At 41.6% G+C, this 18968-nt stretch overlaps 1 protein-coding gene across 4 annotated transcripts in view; it reads left to right on the top strand.

Moving 5' to 3' along the window:
- Nucleotides 1-3432: 3432 nt before the first annotated feature.
- NFIA (nuclear factor I A) overlaps nucleotides 3433-18968 on the top strand; it is a 388160-nt gene continuing 372624 nt past the window's right edge. Inside the window, exons 1-2 of one of the 4 annotated variants that reach the window (XM_055361791.2) lie at nucleotides 3433-3905; nucleotides 14434-14965. In XM_055361791.2, the coding sequence (XP_055217766.1) occupies nucleotides 3903-3905; nucleotides 14434-14965 (535 nt within the window). In that variant the 5' untranslated portion in view covers nucleotides 3433-3902. Of the gene's footprint in view, nucleotides 3906-8500; nucleotides 9091-14433; nucleotides 14966-18968 lie in introns of those variants that run through there. The other 3 variants (XM_055361718.2, XM_019019125.4, XM_004025889.5) reach the window with 3 other exon arrangements.

Genomic DNA, 18968 nt, shown 5'->3' with positions numbered 1-18968 from the left:
ATAATACTGTATTCTTATTGTACCTTTTCTATGTTTAGATATAGGAATGCTTACCATTGTGTTACAGTAGCCTATAATATTCAGTAGAGTAACCTGCTGTACAGAGCTGTAACCTAGGAGCAATAAGCTATACCACATAGCCTAGGTGTGTATAAGGTTATACCATCTAGGTTTCTGCAAGTATACTCTACGATGTTCTTACAATGACTAAATCACCTAACAACGTATTTCTCAGAATGTATCCCTGTCATGAAGTGACACATGACTATACAAGCTAATCCTAACTAGACAACTAGCCACAATTGAATACATCCCCATTCTTTGGCCTGTTGCATACACTGACATCATTGCGTTTTCCTGGAGAGGAATGCCCTGCCCCTCACCTGTCTACCTGACTAATGCATATTTCTGTCCCAACACAAATGTCTCTTTTTTAGGCCTTAATGACTGTCTCTGCCTTAATGACCAAGACAAAATGAATCATTCTATCACCACTGCCCATTTTATACATATATATGTGTATATATATATATATATGTTGGACATAACGCTTATTACATTACACTATTAGTTAGCTTTATGTCTTACCTACCCCGTTGCACTGAAAGCTTGTTAGAGGCAGGGATAATGTCTCATTCTTTGCTGTATCCCTAGCTCTTAGCACCTTCAATGTGCCTATATTGAGCACACATAATGTACTAGTTAATTTACATATGTTATCTATCTCCCATTTTCCAGATCAGAAATCTAAAGCTTGCAGAGGTTTTGCCTGAAAAAAAAAAAATACACATGGTAGAACCAACATTAAAACCTAAGTTGAGGCCAGGCTTGGTGGCTCACACCTATAATCCCAGCACTTTGGGAGGCCGAGGTGGGTGGATCACAATGTCAGGAGATCGAGACCACCCTGACCAACATGGTGAAACCCGGTCTCTACTAAAAATACAAAATTTAGCCAGGCATGGTGGCGGGTGCCTGTAGTCCCAACTACTCAGGAGGCTGAGGCAGGAGAATCACTTGAACCCAGGAGGCGGAGGTTGCAGTGAGCCGAGATCGCAGCACTGCACTCCAGCTTGGACAACAAGAGCAAAAACTCTGTCCAAAAAAAAAAACCCTAAGTTGGACTCTGAAGCCAATGCTATGTTGTCAATGCTATGTTGTTGTTGACTAGATGGATATATAAAAGGTCACTTTGGAAATGGTGCCAACCTACCATATCAAACTGAGTTAATGCACTGCAGACAATGCACACAAAATTCACTGTTACCATCTACTTACAAGGCCTGGCCTGCTTAGCATCAGAGATTATTCAGACCATAGCATCTACAGAGCAATGCAGTACAGGTTGACACCTCTTCTGCATATCAAAGGTTCTTACCTTTTGACAAAACCTTCCACTCTCACAATAGGTTGATGTCTTGTTTTACAGGTGTTATGTAACCATCTCAAGGTCACACAGTCTAGTACCAACTAAACCAGGCCCAAAACTTTTTTTTTTGGTTACTTAAAAAAATTGCTATTATTATTATTATTATTGTATTTTTAGTAGAGACGGGGTTTCACCATGTTGGCCAGGCTGGTCTCGAGATCCTGACCTGGTGATCCGCCTGCCTCGGCCTCCCAAAGTATTATTTTTTATTTAAACTGAAGCCGCTACACCACATGAAGTGTATTTCTAGGTGAGAGTAGTACACCAAGTGGAAATGGATGCTCAGTGGAGGAGGCTAGGATTAAATGCCACAGGCTTGCTACAGCCAAGAGCATATCTGCATCTATGAGGGGCAGACCAGAACAGCAAAGCTAATGCCAAGGCCAGCCACAGTACGGCTACATCAGTCGACTAGTTGTAGAGAGCAAGACCAAAGCAAAAAATGTGATTCAACATAAAATATAAGGTTTCTCTAACCTCCAATTTAACTATGCAAGGTCCTGTTATTAATTAATTAGGTACCTTCACCAAGGACAGTTAAGAAAATCAGACAACTGCCAGGTTGCTTCCTATTACTCTTGACTTCTTACTGGATACTTTTAATCAAGCCAGGTAAGCACACGTTTTCCTCTAAGTTATTCAGCAAAATGTCCTATGCTCCTTAACTGACTCAAAGCAAACACAATTTTTTTTTTTTTTTTTTTTTTTGAGACAGAGTCTCACTCTGTCACCAGGCTGGAGTGCAGTGGTGTGATCTTGGCTCACTGCAACCTCCGCCTGCTGGGTTCAAGCGATTCTCGTGTCTCAGCCTCCCAAGTAACTGGGATTACAGGCACGCGCCACCACACCCGGCTAATTTTTGTAATTTTGGTAGAGACGGGGTTTCACCATGTTGGGCAGGATGGTCTCGATCTCCTGACCTTGTGATCCGCCCACCTCGGCCTCCCAAAGTGTTGGGATTACAGGCGTGAGCGACCGTGCCCAGCCAGCAATCACATTTTTAAAAACAACAACGAAAACCGCAGTAGCCTGGTTGTGTGCTTTCCATTTAAAGAGATAACTCCCTCCCTTCAGAGTCTTATTTCCTTGCTCTGCACCAATGGCTATTTTGTTGTTTAAAACAAACACTTAAACCGTTGACATTGAAATATCCAGACTACATGGTCTTAAAGAGTCTGGGTTAATGAAATAAGGTGAGTCAGTGAGATGAAGGACTTAATGTTCCAATAATTATCTTTTAAAACCCCCCTTTTAAATGTCAAAACTCTTACAGCTCTTCTCTTAGGGGATTAGGAAGGGGAGGGGTCTCCTTTAATTTTGTGGAACCTAGGTTTTGTAAGGATATTGACAAATTAGATGCTTGGCAATTAAATTAGAATTTCACCGTATCTCCTGCCTTAAAAGAACAGCTTTATTCTTGAGGGAGCCCACCTAACAATTTTATGTTCAGTCATCTGCAGAGAATAGAGCCACTGTCTTTTTCTTTCCTAACCTAGGGTAGACGCTTTATTTCACTGCAAGTTCCCTGTGACATTTTGCACTCTCTTGATTAATGCACCAAAGAGGATCTTTAACTCTTGGTCTACACTAGTGCAAATAAAGGTTAAATCTCTCACTAACCATCATGAACTAGCCTAATAACTCACGAGAGACCCTGGAAAAAGAAACCGAGAAAGCAGGTGTGCAGACTTGATTAAAAGGTGCAAAACCCGCACAACCGCAGGCAAAGGTACTTTATCCTCACGTTTGCCCAGTACCGGCTGCGAGGAGCGCAGGCAGGGGAACTTGTACTGCGCCAACAGCACGATTCCGAGAGCCGGGCCTAGTAACACAGGGGCTTTTCTTCAGAACGGTGTCCAGACCGGAGCTTGCGCCGAATGTAGGGGCTCCTATTGGCCACGCGCCGTAGGGGAGGAGACGACTGGCGGGGAGAGAGACTGGAGGAGGGGAGAAGGGGGCAAGGCCTTTTCCCTGCCCCCTCCCTGCCCCCTCCGCCGCCGGCTGCCGCCGGTACCTCGTGCGTGGTTACTATGCAAATTGCAGCGATTGCGGAAATAAACAAGGGGGTAGGGAGAGAAGAGAGGGACTGCCGAATCGATTGCAACTTCTGCAAAGTCTCGTACAATCCAAAGCACGCAAGGCAAAACCAGAGAGAATCTGAGAACCAGCCAGCCCGGGTTGGATCGCTTTCAAAAGAGAGTGAGAGCGAGCGAGCGAGCGAGCGAGAGCGAGACAGTGAGAGAGGGAGAGAGCGCGCCTTGCAATTGCAAAAGCCTTCTGATTTGGAGTTAAAAAAAAAAAAAATTCTCCAAGAAGCCTGCAATTGGCCAACAGCTTTTTAAAAAATCTCTTCCGGGTTTTCAACGGTTCCAAGTTTATTTAGATATTTTTTAAATGCAAAAAAAAGGGGACAACAAATGAAGCAATTCGTCTGAGCATTTTAAAGTTTCTCACGTACTCTTTTTACATTGCAATGGTACGTGGTACATCTTAAACTTTCTATTTTGCATTTATATGATATGCGTTTTATAAACAATGGTAGAATGATTTTGTTTAATGGCTAAGACTAAAATTTCTCTAGCTCGCATATGCACTTAAGTGATTGCTGGGTAAATGTCTATTGTGATGGTTTTGTTTTAAAGATGTAGCTTTGTTGATGGTGTTTTTGTTACGTGCATCGGGTTTTCTTTTTCTTTTTTTCTTTTTTTTTCGGGATTTGAAAAAATTGCTGAGCTTGACAGATTTTTTTTCCTCCTAGCGCTTGCTCGGTTCCAGAAAGGGGTGGGGGGAAATCCTGTACGTGCTCTGTTCTGTAAAAGACGTCTGGCCTCAGCAGTCAACCTAACCCGAAAAGAAATGTCTGGACCCGGAGAATAATTGACGATTTGATCCTCTAATCAATGGGACAACATGGGAGACTGACAAAAGCTTTATCCAATCATAAGGAAGCTTGGGTGTACAATAGTTCTCAATAGCCAGAGGGGGCGGGGCAGAGGAGATCTGAAGTTCTCTGCAGCTCTGAAGGGGATGGTGTGGTTCAAGCTGTCAAAGCTACAAGCGCTTCCGGATTTAGCAAGCACAATAGGAAAGAGTTTTCGCGTTTAAGAAAAAAAAAAAAAGCTGATCGAGGGAGTTTTGCATGAATCGTGTGCCTTCTTCCTTGTCTTTTGGAAAAAGAAACATTCTGCTAGAGAAATAACTTTGTATTAGTTATTAACTTTGCATTAGCTATTATTTTTATGCTCAGGGAAGTTGGTAACTTGTGGAATGTGAAGTTCAACTTTAAGAAACGTGTGGCTTAAATCTTGCCTGAATTGTGAGACTGTAGTGAGCTTTGGGAAGTAATATATTGCGTATTCAGCATTACAAAACTTCTTACTCTGATTATCTTAGAAGCTTTGGCATTTCAAGTACTTTGAAATTAATAGGTAAACCTCTCGAACTCTAAACAACAGCTTTAAAGGAGAGAATGTTTCACATGTGCACTAGCAGCTGTCTTACACACTTGAAAGAAATGAGGGGAGTGTTTTTTCTTGGCTATTCTTGAATTCTGCTTTTTAAGTATATGGTCAGTAGGAAATAGGACGTTAAGACTGGCCAAGTTCACGTTTCTCCTTGTTACCACAACAACCCCCCGTGGAGGGTGTATGGAAGATCGCTGACTTGCTAACTGTTAGTTGGAGTCTGGCCTCTTGGACAAGTGCTTGATACAAATCCAGTGGAAACCAACTGCAGTAGCTTGTCTTGGAGACAGTAACTGGCAGCCTCTGACTAAAATATCTCCATCTCCTCCTCTCTGAGCAGTGTAGACACCTAATTCTGTTGGGAAGTGAATGGAAAATAATATGGGCTCTTTCCCTTCTTTGGATTAAATTCCCATCGAGCTATTTCCCAAGGCTTTAGGCCTTCCAGTCAAATCTGGCTTGGAAATTTGATGTAAGAATTCACTTGGACACTCACTTCAGCAACATGATTCAATTTAGGATTATATGCACATAAGAAAAATCTGCACAGAAGTGACCAGCAGATCAAAAACCAGAGAAGGAAAAATGCCAGTTAATAAAGTTAGTTTTGGTAAGAACTACAGAATTATGGTGTTGTCGCTTATGAATCCCAGTCCTATCTTCACTGCTTTGGGTATTAAAATCTAAATCATATTAATAAGATCTCCCTATTAAGTAACCTCCAAAATGAGAGCTATTTGAGATGTACATATAAGTGAAACCTTATTGACATAATTTATATATCTAAGAGGATTTCACTAAAGCTGGCAAGGTAAGGTTTCTGCAAATAAAACACAGTAAATGCAAGGCTGGGCTCTGTGCCAGGAAGAATATGGATAGCAGAGAGCATGACAGGAGCCTCCTTTGCGCAGAGACAATCCCATTTCAAGGCAGCCTCCCACCACTTGCAAAATAAATGATTGGAGAGGTTATTTCCAATAAGGGGTTTATCCTTCCTAACAATGGGTCATTTATATGATTGCAGTGAACTAGTTTCCATACTTCACCTGCGTTTCCTCCACTGCTCTCTCTACTATCCTTTCTTTCTTCCCTCCTCCTCCATCCCTGCTCTCTCTCAAGTGCCTTAGTATCTTTGTGAACTCTGGACAAGGATTTACTTTTGCAACTTGGGAAGAGGGGAGAGGGTTGGAAATGTTTTTTACCCCCAGTCTGCCCTTTGAGGAACATCTGTTTCTTTGTGAGTGTGTTTAAATTTATGCCTGTTGGAGAGAAAGTTACCAGAAGCCTTTCTGTAACTGTAACTCTTCTACTGTATTTTTCTCAGTCTTGTTTCCAAAGGCTGTAGTTGGAACTGTGCTTTGTAGTGTTCCCCCGCCTCCCCCCCTCCCTCCGCGGGGGAGGGAGCGGGAGCTGGCGGAGATAGGAGAGAAAGCAGGAGCGGATGTGAAGGGCTTTGGTGCTGAACTTGGATCCAGCCCTTGCCTAGAGGGCGCAAACAATCGTCCCATATCCAAAAGTCTTACGAAGGGCGCCAAAAGTTACTTAAGATAATATTGCTAACCGCAGAAAGCTGGAAATCGCGGGGCACATCCACTGCTGCAACAAAAGAAGTTTTTAAAGTAGAAATATCAGCATTAAATTACTTCCCCCATTAAAAAAAAAAAAAAAACAGGGCGACATGCCAGTCCTTTTTAAAAAAAAAAATCTTTTTTTCCTTGAGACTCAAAAGTAAGAATCTTTGCCGTTTTGAAAATAGGCAGATGTGAAGTGTATCTTTTAATACACCAAAAGAAAGATTTTAATCTGCTCTGGAAGAGAGCTTCCCGAGTACACACTCTGAACAATAACTTTTCACTGTGCCTCAGTTACATGTTGGGACCGTCAGCCAGAAACTTCTATCGAGGAAACTTGGAGCGCATTGAAGTTATAGATCCCAGCAAAGGTTCTCGTGGCCAGGGATGTTGTCTCTGTAACACAGCTTGGCTTTTAGGACATTCCTCCCCTACTAAAATCTGAGAGGAACCAAGGAAAAGCAGTGGGTTAAGTTTGGGAAAATGGACTCTCTCATTAAAGGCTGAAATCATTATTTCTCCTCACTCCTTAGTAAATAATCTTGAGAGATTTCCAAGGATGTTCAGGAGGGAGGGTGGGAGAGAGAATGGTTCTTGAGCATTCGGGAATTATTTTGGCAATAAAGTAACTAAAGTACAAGCATAAAATAACTTTAGACAGATGCAGAATTATTTCAGAGGTTCTCTTTTGCTCTTTCTCCAGTACAGTATTTCCTGCCCCTTGCTTTGAAAAGAAGTCTGAATGAGAGTGGCCTTAACACATCACTCACCCTCACTTGTTAACACATCACTTACCCTCACTTTCCTACAGGAATGTCCTCTCTTTAGAGACTCTCTGGCTATGTCACCTCCACCGAAGGGCAGATTCCCCTGTGTGCCAGTGTCTTTCAACATGATACCTACCTCTTTCCTTTTGGAATTTTGAGAAGGGTTGTCAAATGCAGCATTTTGCAAACCATCATGAGGAAGAGAAGTAAAATAAGGGATGGGGGCTTAGAAGAGGCAGGTAGGCTTTCCCCCCCTCCGAGAGAGGAGAGCCTAGAGAGAAAATATGAGGTTAAAAAAAAAAAAAACTGGAAAAGCAGGCTTACTGGCAACTTGCCAAACCCTAAAAACCACCCCCCCCCTTTTCTGCCAAAACAATACTTTAGCAAACCTAAAATAATTGCAGGAAGCTCTTTTCCATTTTAAGAACTATTACCTGGGGGAGGGAAAAAAGGGATTCTTAAAAGGCACCCTTCCAGAGGTGTCCCAGAAACTGGGACGGTAATGACAGCCTATGTCCAGTTCTGGGCACGCGTTTGTGGATCAGAATATCTCCCTTCCCTAAGGGGACATCCCTTTCACATATTTTTTCCCTCCTAAAAAGTAAAAGATGTCACAGCTAAACCACTGTTGTTTCTGAACGTGATAGAACTTTTTCTATGGCGTCTGTGTTCAAACCCACTAGTTTCACAGTCCTGGGAGGGATAACGCTCATTAATCTCCGCCTTCTTTTCTCCAGACCCCCGCCCCCCAAATCCGGTGAATCTTCTGTGGGCACTGATTCCTCACCACCCCCGCTTCTGAATGCCACAGGACCGAAGCTGCACAAAGTTTGCAGGATTGTGTGCATAATTACCTCTGCCGACGAATCTATTCCCACAGAAAGCTTCGCTGGAGAAATTACAATGCTTTGAGCCTTACCGCATTTCAGTGGGGGAAAAAAAGTTACCTAGGAGGTCTGATTTTTCAAAGAAATTTGCATACATGCAAATGTGCCGCCCGGCCTCCTCCTCGGTTCTCTACGTGCCCACGCGGTGGCCCGGGGGGTGCGGGGCAACCTGGCAAAGTTGCCCAAGTCCTCCACCGAGGTCCGCGGAGGTCTGCAGCGGGGGTGGGGGGATGGGGACGAGGAAAAGTAGTTTTGTTTGCTTAAGCACATCCTGTGGCAGCCTATAGCTGCCCGGGAGTACAGACTGTAACCGCTCCTCACTGCGTTACCCAGTAATGCGCTGATCGGGGGAGGGGGGCGGGGGGGGCCGGGGAGCGAGCGGGAGAGCGAGCGAGCGAGCGAGCGAGCAAGGAGCGAGCCACGGAGAGAGCCGGGGAGCGAGCGAGCCAGCCTGCGAGCGCGAGCGGCCGCGGAGGCTCGGGACCCGGCTGGCCGCGCGGCGCCGCAGCCGCCCCCTCCCCCACACCCCCTCCCCCCCGCGGCGGCGGCGCGAGCGGGCGGCGGCTGTGCGGTGCGGTGCAGAGCGGCGGCGGAGGCGGGCGCGCGGGCAGCTCGCGGGCACCCGGCCGGGCCGGCGCGGGAGCGGGAAAGGGTGCGCTATGCCTTTAACGCCCGCGTACAGTAGGCATGTATAGTGGAGTGTAGGGAAACTCTAGGCGGGGTTAAAGTTCAGCTCATGGAGCGGCAATAGCGCTGGCTGGCTGCAGTTGAGCCGACTTGGAAATGTGAACGCAAGAAGCAGGCTTGATTTTTTTTTCTCCCCCCTTCTCTCTCTCTCTCTCTCTCTCTCTTCCTCTCTCCCTCTTTCTCCTCTCTCACCCACACTCACGCACACCTCCAAACCGCACACCCAGACGCACACGCATACCCCAGCGCCCGGCAGTTATGTATTCTCCGCTCTGTCTCACCCAGGTAAGCCGCGGCGTGGATGCGGAGGGCTTGGGGGCCGGGGCGCCGGGGGCAGGGCTGGGGCTGGGTGGGGGGCACCGGGGCCGTCGCTCCGGCCGGGCCCAGGGCGTGCGTCTCGGTGTGTGTCTGTGTCTGCGCGTGTTTCTGTGTGTGTGCGCGCGTGTGCCCGCGGGTGGGGGGGGACTCCCGCTTAAAGAAAGTAACTTTGTTTCCATGCGGGTGCATTCCTCTTGCACGGCCATTTGTGTGGGCACATGGCTAATGGCGCCCTCTTATTAATGCGTTAATTAATATCAGGGCGACGGACTGCGGAACAGCAGTGTTTTCGGACACCCCGCACGTGTTTCGGCGGGGTTGCAGTCCATGACACGCAGAAATCTGGCTCAGCGTTTCTGCTGCCGGGAGCAGGGATTCCGTAGTTCCGCGGCGCCCGGGGAGGGGGCCGCCGACGGAGCCCACCGCTCACCCCGCACGCTCGGGCCGGCTGCAGTCCTCGGGTGCGGGGAGACCTCGGGTGCCTGCGCCCAACGGCCCGCTCCCCGCAGCCTGCGCTGCCGCAGCCCCCCGCCGTCTCCCCGAACTCTTACTTTTGTTTATTGTTTGCCAGCCTTCGGGGTCCGGCCGCGGGAAGGACGCGGGCTGCCGTCCCGGCCCCGGCCCGGACAGCGCCCCTCGGACGCGGGCAGGCTGCGGCTAGCCCTCGGCTGAGCGGGGCTGCGTGGACGCGCGTTCCCCCGCGCCGGCCGGGTGGAGCCTGCGTGCTCGCCGCGCGCCGGTGGCCCGTTCGCTCTCCCGGAGTGAAAGTTTCGGGGCCGAGACGAGCCCACGCTGTGCAGGGCGCCGAGCGCCGGAAGCCGCGGGCCGCGGGCCGGGTAGCGCCGGGCAGAGTTGGGCTCCTAGCCGGGAGCCGGAGCGGCGGCCCGGGCCGGACACGGCTCCCCCCGCCGCCGCCGCCGCCGCCGCCACCACCACCACCGCCACCGCGCGACTCCGGCCGCTCCGCGCGCAGGACGGGGGCAACTTTTCCCCTCCGACTCAACTCAGAGCGTGGGGCTCTTGCGCCCCACCGCCTCTCCTTTCCGTGCCCTCCTGTCCATCCCTCCCTTGTCTACCCACCCCCAGGCAAAATATTGCTACTTCGAGACTTCAAATCCGGTCCCCTTTGAATATGTTATTTGTTTTCCTTGACTAAAAGGCTTGAAGTCAAAGTGGTTTTGCGCTATTTTTTTTTTAAGCGTGAGATTTCATACTGCTTTGGTACATTAGGATCTGACCATTAATCACCTACATGAAGTTATATGCTTCACATAAAATGTTTATTCACCTCTCCCTTAAAAAACCTACCACTTCTTGCCTTCATTTAGTAGGAGATAACGGTTTAACCGGAATAGTTTCTGGAAGGCTAAAAAGTATCAGTAGTTTTCGCTCTCCTCTCTAGATTCTGGATTTATTTCCCACATGACATCCCTTCTTATTGCAATATCTAACAGTAATAATACCGGGTATTTGATCTCAGAAGACTCTTAAACGCATCTTTTATGTTGAAATGGTCTGTTTGGGATTTAGGCCTAGCATTAATAATGGATAGCAGTTACTTTTAGTTACTGTAAAAGTTTTTTTTTTTTTTTTCCTAACAAACTTCCAAAGTTCCTATTTTAGTAGCTTGTGGAAGTATGGAATGAAACTTTTCCAACCACTTCTGGCAAGGTTCACAATTGCATATGGATAAGATGCAAAGTGTAAGATAATTTGAATGAATTACGGACTATAGTGAAAATGCTGAGATTCGAAGGCTGAAGTTCTAGCTGGCAGAAGTTTGCAACACAGAGAACTTGTAGATAATATCAGCGAGCTGCAATAAAGGGAAAGGACCCTAACAGATACATTAGTGTCTTCTCAATTGAGCCCTGAAAAGATAAATTTATATTTGGGAATGGTGCATATATGAGGGCACCTGTATATCCATGCAGGCCTAGGGCACAGTCAGGTATTTAACAAAGTTGGCTTCTCTTGGTTCATGAGGTATTATGACATTAAGAACGTTTTTTTTTTTTTCTTTTTTTTTCGGCTTACATATTTAGCAGCGTTGATTGATGCATTCACTAGGCCTTCTTCTGGAAACACCACTAAGAGAAATGCTTATTTAGTGTAACAGTTTGTAAAGAAAATGTACAATAAATAGTGAATGAGGGCTCATATTTTATGGGTTCTGCTTTTAAAAATTTATTTACAATTTATTTAACTTGCTGGGATATTTATAATGTTTTAGAGCCAGTTTTAGGAAGAAGAACTTCGGTAGGTTATTGCTCATTAAAAATAATCAGTAAGCACAGTGATAGAAGTACTCTAAATAAAACTCCATTTAACTTGTAGGCAATTTTAAAAAAAAACTTTACCAAGAAAAACCTAGACATCTTATTTTAATCAAATATGGGCATATAATCAAATCAGGTACTGTCCATATAATGATAACCCAGCAGAAATTTGTAGGTGAACTTTTAAAAAAAGTAGTTTCCAGAAATATCAGCATTCAGTGGTTCTTAAACTTGGCTCACTTTCAAACAGATCAATGTTTAAGATGCTGATTCAAAGTAATACCACTTTTGAAACAGGTTTTCAGGTTTGTTTTTATTGGTGGCCTATAACTTTCGCACTGAGTACATATGTAAAACGTTCTTTTTTTTCTCTTGAATGTTATGAAATAGTACGTAGCTTATAGCGATATGTTCAGCAACATGAATTATAAGGGCACACTACTTTTTTTTTTTAACTAATCATTTATGCTATTCCTGGACATTTCTTGCAAGCTAATGATACTCTTTAGTTTTGATATTCTGGAATATTTTAAATCATGACTTGAGAAAGATACATTAGAAAAAATTAATACTTTAATTGTGCATATGAGTAAAGTTATACAAAATATTGTAGACTTTTACTGGCAGGTTCTTAATCTTTGGGGAGTAATACATTGTAAATACTTTTGATGCAAAATTGGGGACTTAGGTTATTCTTAATGACTAGTTGACATAGTTGTTCTTGTTTAAGGATTTTTATGATGAGATATATGGGCATTTGGTTGGCAGGTAAACAGAATCCTGTTGGACACGAATGCATGCATGCAGTTTGCAGTTTTTTGAAAAGCATATTGGGAGTATCTACAGACACTTAAAATGCCATATTAGAATGCATTTATTTTAAATGCTTATTATCATTAATCAAACTTTTAAATAAGATAACATTTTAACATAGATATGAATCGTTTGGAGCTAAGTTATCCTTTGCATTATAAAATGGGGATGAAACTTTAAAATGAAGTCCTCCTTTTGGTGAAAGCTCACTTGGTAGTTTAAGGTAGACTCCAGGAGTTTTTTGCATAATACAACAGAGTCTTGGTCCCTAGCATGTCTTGTATATATAAGAAAATCAGTCAATGTGAAGTTCTGTTTCAAACCTAAAATTTATGTATTTTAGATCATTTCAAGGATGAGCTCAGAATTTAGTAACGTTTAGATGCTTTGTGGTTTGGCGTATACCTTTGCAGATAAACTGTGACTTGCCCCCCATGCCTGTCACCTAAAGTATGAGAATAAGAAATATTCTCAAACATCAGAAATTTTAAAAATGTTAATGGTTTATGGCAAGAATAACAATTCCTGTATTTTTTTCTATTCTCTCTCTACTTAAAGAATGCACACGTGTTACAAAAGCTGACTACTTCTCTTTTGGATTCTTTTATTGAAAAAGAGCAGTTTTGAAAGCTAAACTTGAAACATAGAGCCTGAAATTTGTGCAGAGAGGAAAAAAGTCAGTTATTGAAGTGATTTATTATGTATTATATTAATATATACTTACTTTTAAAAGCTCAGTCATATAGAGTGTTTAAATGATTGATTATAATTTGCTAAATTTTTAAACAACACGACTATTAAATATTTTACCTTATCAGTTCACATTTGAACATTTAAAAATTTAGTAATTGTGTTAATAATAATATTCTGGACATTACTGCTACCTGTGCCTTGAAAGTATATATTTAGTTAGATATAACAAACTGAAAAAGAATGCATTTTATAATATTTGTCTGTCCTACACCATTTAGCAAAAAAGCCATCGAATCTTTCTTTGGTTTCTAATCCTCATTTATTTGAAGGTAATCTATGTTTTGGAGAGGGGGTTATGTGGCAGAGAGAAGTTATGTAACAGTGTGGATTAGTTAATCAAAAGTTAGACGTACTCCGAAAGCTTTGTGGAGGTTCCTGCTTAATTTTTTTAAAAAATATATTTATATTTCCTAAGAAAATGTCATGTATAAGGATCAAACATTTTAAGCAAAACAGAAAGAAACATTTAAATATTTGAAACTCAATTTTTTTTTCAATTTTAAGAGGCATCTATGAGGGTTTTCCTGGCATCTTGTAAATATTGAAAATACCAGGTTCTGATTCCCTATGAGAAAAATCCTGAAATAGTATTTGCAAAAATTAAATAATCTATTTTTTAGGTATGATTATTACTGAAAGCACTTCACAATCATATTAGTAAATTAAATGTATTCATGTATGCTTTTCTTTGTTTTTTTTTTCCTCTTTCTTCCCCCTTTTTGTTTCATTCCCATAGTATTAGCAATTATGTCTTGGGCATAGATCTTTTATTTTAGCCTAATAAATATCAAATTCAACCCTTCTTTTGTATATGAACCTGCCAAATTTTTCCTAGTTTTTGACTAAAAAAATTATATGTAGTTATAATATTTAAAAGGGGAATTTAGACACTAGCAAAATGAGTAAGAAACATATCAGAATCTACATGCAATATTTTTAGGGGGAAAGCCTTTGTTTTCATTGATTGTAGAGATGATTTTTTGCTCCTAGACTTCCATAAACATTGACTGGCATCTAAATGTTTAGGATTTGCCAATCTGGCGGCCGGGCCCTGGCTGTACTACAAGTGGTGAGGTCAAGGCTGGGACAAAATTAGATATGCCTTCCTTGAAATAGGGTTAAGATTATACATTGTTATAAGCATTTAGATAAACTTCACTTACTATCTAAAGGATGGGGAGCTAGGCCCGACAATAGTAGCTGGTGTACCCTGGTGAACATATTAAAACAGTTTTTTAATTTTTAGCAGTTTTTTTATTTCCGATCATAAGAAATGATACTGATAGTTTTCTCTCCCACCTTCCCAGACTTCCCATAGGATCCTGTGTATGATTTTGGTAACAGAATGCTCTAATGAAATTTCAAGTGAAATGAGGAATTTCTTTCTTAAGGTGACCTGCTGAAGAAAAGTTGTTTTCTTTTGTTTTCATTCTACTTATATTTTTGTTTTTGTTCATTTTCCTAGGATGAATTTCATCCTTTCATCGAAGCACTTCTGCCCCACGTCCGAGCCTTTGCCTACACATGGTTCAACCTGCAGGCCCGAAAACGAAAATACTTCAAAAAACATGAAAAGCGTATGTCAAAAGAAGAAGAGAGAGCCGTGAAGGATGAATTGCTAAGTGAAAAACCAGAGGTCAAGCAGAAGTGGGCATCTCGACTTCTGGCAAAGTTGCGGAAAGATATCCGACCCGAATATCGAGAGGATTTTGTTCTTACAGTTACAGGGAAAAAACCTCCATGTTGTGTTCTTTCCAACCCAGACCAGAAAGGCAAGATGCGAAGAATTGACTGCCTCCGCCAGGCAGATAAAGTCTGGAGGTTGGACCTTGTTATGGTGATTTTGTTTAAAGGTATTCCGCTGGAAAGTACTGATGGCGAGCGCCTTGTAAAGTCCCCACAATGCTCTAATCCAGGGCTCTGTGTCCAACCCCATCACATAGGGGTTTCTGTTAAGGAACTCGATTTATATTTGGCATACTTTGTGCATGCAGCAGGTAAGTGCGATGGTGAGAATTCCTCCCACTTTCTTGTGTGTGTTTCTTTCCTGATGGCCTCCGCGTTATGCCGGATCCTTCCTGAGCTCCCCAAGTTGCAGGCCACGTACATGAAGCCAGTGTGGTTTCAAAGATTGAGAGAGGTGCCACCTTCATTCAGGTGAAAAAGCATAGCTTTGAGCGAATTCTCACTAAGTTCAGCTCTTTTGGTAAGTAGTGTTTTCAGAGGCATTGGTAATCAGATATGTGATATGTTTAAATCACATTTTTTGATGAGGGGGTGAGAGAAGCCTCGTGAAAACCCTTTTAATAAAGAGTATATTTTAACTGACAAATGATCTAGTTTAAAAGCATTTATTTTGGTATTGAGGCAATATTTTTAGTTGGTTTTCTGCTGGGAGTGTTTTTAACCTACTGAGGCCTCTTGAAGCCCTTGCCAATTAAGAAGTTGGAGGTAAGATTACTATCAAATTGCTGATCATTTAGGAAGGAAAAATAATCACATTAATACGCAGACTTAGTAGCTTTGTATTTAGGAATTCTTAGTGTTGTCTCAGATAGCTAAGGGAAACAAACCAGCTCTTTCAGTAATTGATGGAGAGGTTAATATTAAAAATAACCAACCTGTGTATTGCATGAACACATTGAAAAATTGCTATTGATAATTGATGTAGTGAGTTGCTTTGATTATAAAATCTTATTTTTTTTTCTTTTTTTTCAAGGCATGTCTTACCTGTGCATGTTTCAGTGTTTAGAATAGCATGCAGGATAAAACTATTGAGGACTGGATAAAATAATGCATTTTTACTTTGTTCCTTTCGTCTTGTTTTGGACAAAAGGCTCATTGTGCTATGTGAACGCTCAGGTCTTGTGTAACTTGTTGACTTTATATACGTACATATCGGTCTTGCTAGATTGCCTTCATGGCAGTTACTTGAGCCAGATGGAAGAAAGAGGGTTGTGGAATCCTACCAGTAGGTTGTTTTGGGGTTCAAATATTTAACGGTTTTTTTTCTTTTTTTTTTTTTTTTTTTTTTTTTTACAAAGGAGAGATGTTACCTGTAAAAACACTGCACTTTTCTTCAAAACATTTTTAATTCTAAAAATGTTAGTGAGTTTTTAAAGAAGCCAGCTGATAGCCTGTTCTCTATTACTTTTCTCAATATATGTTTTAGAAAGAGAACTTTTGTTATCCATCTGCCCTTACATAAGAAACTGGAGAAATTAGCTTTGCAAGCATGTCACATCATCATTTGCATTCTGTTGGCAGGGGATAGATGAGTATTTTAGAGGATGTGAGCTGTAAGTGTTTCAAATATTTGGGTTTTCAAAAATGTATACTTAATTATAAGAATTGCCTTTTGCTTTAGCCAATTCTGGGTAGCAGGAATGAAAAGTCAGCACCTCTCAAGTGACCTCTAAACAGGAATAAGTAGCCCTTTTTTAACCCACTCTTAACCCTATTGTTGTTCATTTGTTTTGTTTACTGAGAAAGTAAAGTTAAAATTTTAAAAAAATGTGTCTGCATATGTTAAGCACAGCAAAACGCAAAAAAAGTATAGGTGTTACAGGTGCTTTCAAGAAGCACTCTTTAAAATCTTGTTTTTACCTTTTAGATATTTAGAAAAATATAACCTATAAATTATCCTGAATAGATGACCAACATCGAAACTTGAAAGTGCCAACAGGTGATGCAGATCATGATGTGTGCTTCCGTATAAGATAACATCAAAATGAAATACCTGTGAAGTTTTTGTCGGTGTAAGCAGTGTCCATTCTAAGTTTTCGTCTTAAACATTTCTCTGTTATTTAAAGAAATGCAATCTTTTCGCTGTTCTCATTACGTGCATTCTTTTTCGTCGTTGGTTTGTTACTGTGCTATTGCTCCCAATCCTTGAACTAACACAGTTGTTGGTTGTTGCAATGCCTGAAGGGGTTATGTTGGTAAAATGACATTTAGAAGGTTACTTAGGAGAGTTAGCATCCTTACTGCTTATGAAAGATTTATTGACAGCAGCATAGATCAGACTACCCTTCGGTTTGGTTTTCCTGATGTATCCCAGAATCCCTTGTTATGCCTGAATGCCAGCCAAATGTTTGGCCATTGGTTTTCACGGGACCGCAGTAATGGCTGCTTCTCTATGCGCGCAACAGGAAGATTGTAAAAGAAAATATTAAGGGTCTTTTGTCTGAAAATATTTCAAATTTGATTTGAGAGATTTAGAGACCTGTTATTTGTGGAAGGGAAGCTGCCAATACAAATATGAGGTAGATCGGTCAACTTACATACAACTGATTTGACAAGCATCTGTTATAATACTGAAGATTTGTAAACACTAAACAATGTTTTTACCTCCTTAAAAGTTTTGAGAACTTGCCAGTATTGGCAGGAGGCAGAGACTCTGAAACGTGCTTCAAGATACATGCCAAAACCATTGTGGCCTTTTCACCTATAATGCGTTTTTTCTCGCTCTTTCTTTTAAATCGTTATATTTTTTTCCTTTCCAGAATGCCTTTTTTTCCACCTAGATGGTCATAGAAATTAGATCTTCTTTTCCTTCTGAAATTTGTGTGTAATAATTCTTGCTTTATGTGTCTACCTTTCTTTGGTAGGAAGTTGAAATCTCAGAACATACATGAGAATACTAGAAGCAAATGCAGAATCAATCTTTTTTTTTTTTTTTAAAGCGGAGGTGATTTATTCTAAGACTTATTGAGATGCTAAAATATAATACATAAACTACATTCTAGTTTTTTCCCTCTAAATCCAGTGGCATTAGAACTGTGAATTTTGTGGCTGATAAGCAGTAACAAGTGTAATGAAATTGGAGTGATTTCATAAGCCTGAGAATTTCATCTTGTTAAAAGAACAAAACCATTTTATGCCCTTAATTTGGTCTCAATTTGAGTTGTCCTTCCCATGTATCATATGACAACTTGGGGATACTATGGTATTGTGGCAAATGGTTTTCTTTGTGGGTGTGTAACAGTAAAGCTAATTTATGACCAGTCTTTACCAGATGATCTGTATCAGAATCTACAATATACCCGGCACGTGGCAAGGTCACAATTTAAGTTGTTAAGGTCATAACCTTAGCCACCAGGCATTTGACCTTTTAGATAAAGTTAACCTTTGTTCATTAGTAGGCACTCAACCGAGAAGTTTCTGGAGAGTTGTTGTTTTTTTTTTTTTTTTAACCACTTCTGTATAACTTCTGGTAATGTAATCAGATTCTAGAAAGATTCTCAGTCAAATTAGTTAGATTTTGTGAAAGGTTATACTTTTTAAGGACTCATTTCTTGGATAGAGGCAGGTTGCTATTTTTAGGCCATAGAATGACAGTTTCACAATTTATATTTGATATTATTACCTGCCATGGGGTAGAATAAAAGCTTGGAGGCAGCTGTGTGGGGACATTTAAAATCTATAATTAAACAAATGAATTTATGTTTAATTCAACTAAGGCCTTTGCTAATTTTCAAGTGACATTAGGCCTAAAAGCTAAATCACAGTGAGCCATCTTCACTTTTTGCAGATGAGGAATTTTCTAACATTAGAAGTATTTTTAGCAGTCTTAAAATTCAGTTTGAAAGACTAATAAGTGACCACAATTTGTCAGGTAATTGCTTTAATTGTTAATTAGCCAGTGACAAAGCGAGTTGCTATTGTCCTAATGGCAGCAGTATGAGTACTTGTTAGTTTTAAGGTAGAAAGAGAACACTTTTGCACGGTAATCTTTTAGTGCAGTAGTTACTGATTGCTTCCATACTGCTACCATTATTACCTTTACTTAATTTTGCTTGCATCAGGAATAGCAAAGATCCTTGCAATCACTGAAGGAGCTGTTTCAGTGTCTCGGAAGCCTGATACCTGTCCTATAAACCTACTCAACAGTATTACTGATTACCACATTACCTGTACCATATTGTTCACTTAATTATGCTGACATGAATGCTCATTTCAAATTATTTAGATTCTTGCTAGTTTTGTTCTGCTGTACCT

This window comes from Gorilla gorilla, chromosome 1, assembly GCF_029281585.2.
Source record: "Gorilla gorilla gorilla isolate KB3781 chromosome 1, NHGRI_mGorGor1-v2.1_pri, whole genome shotgun sequence".
Taxonomy (NCBI): Eukaryota; Metazoa; Chordata; class Mammalia; order Primates; family Hominidae; genus Gorilla; species Gorilla gorilla.
Note: the sequence above shows the minus strand (reverse complement) of the source record. Positions and strands in the feature narration are given on the sequence as shown.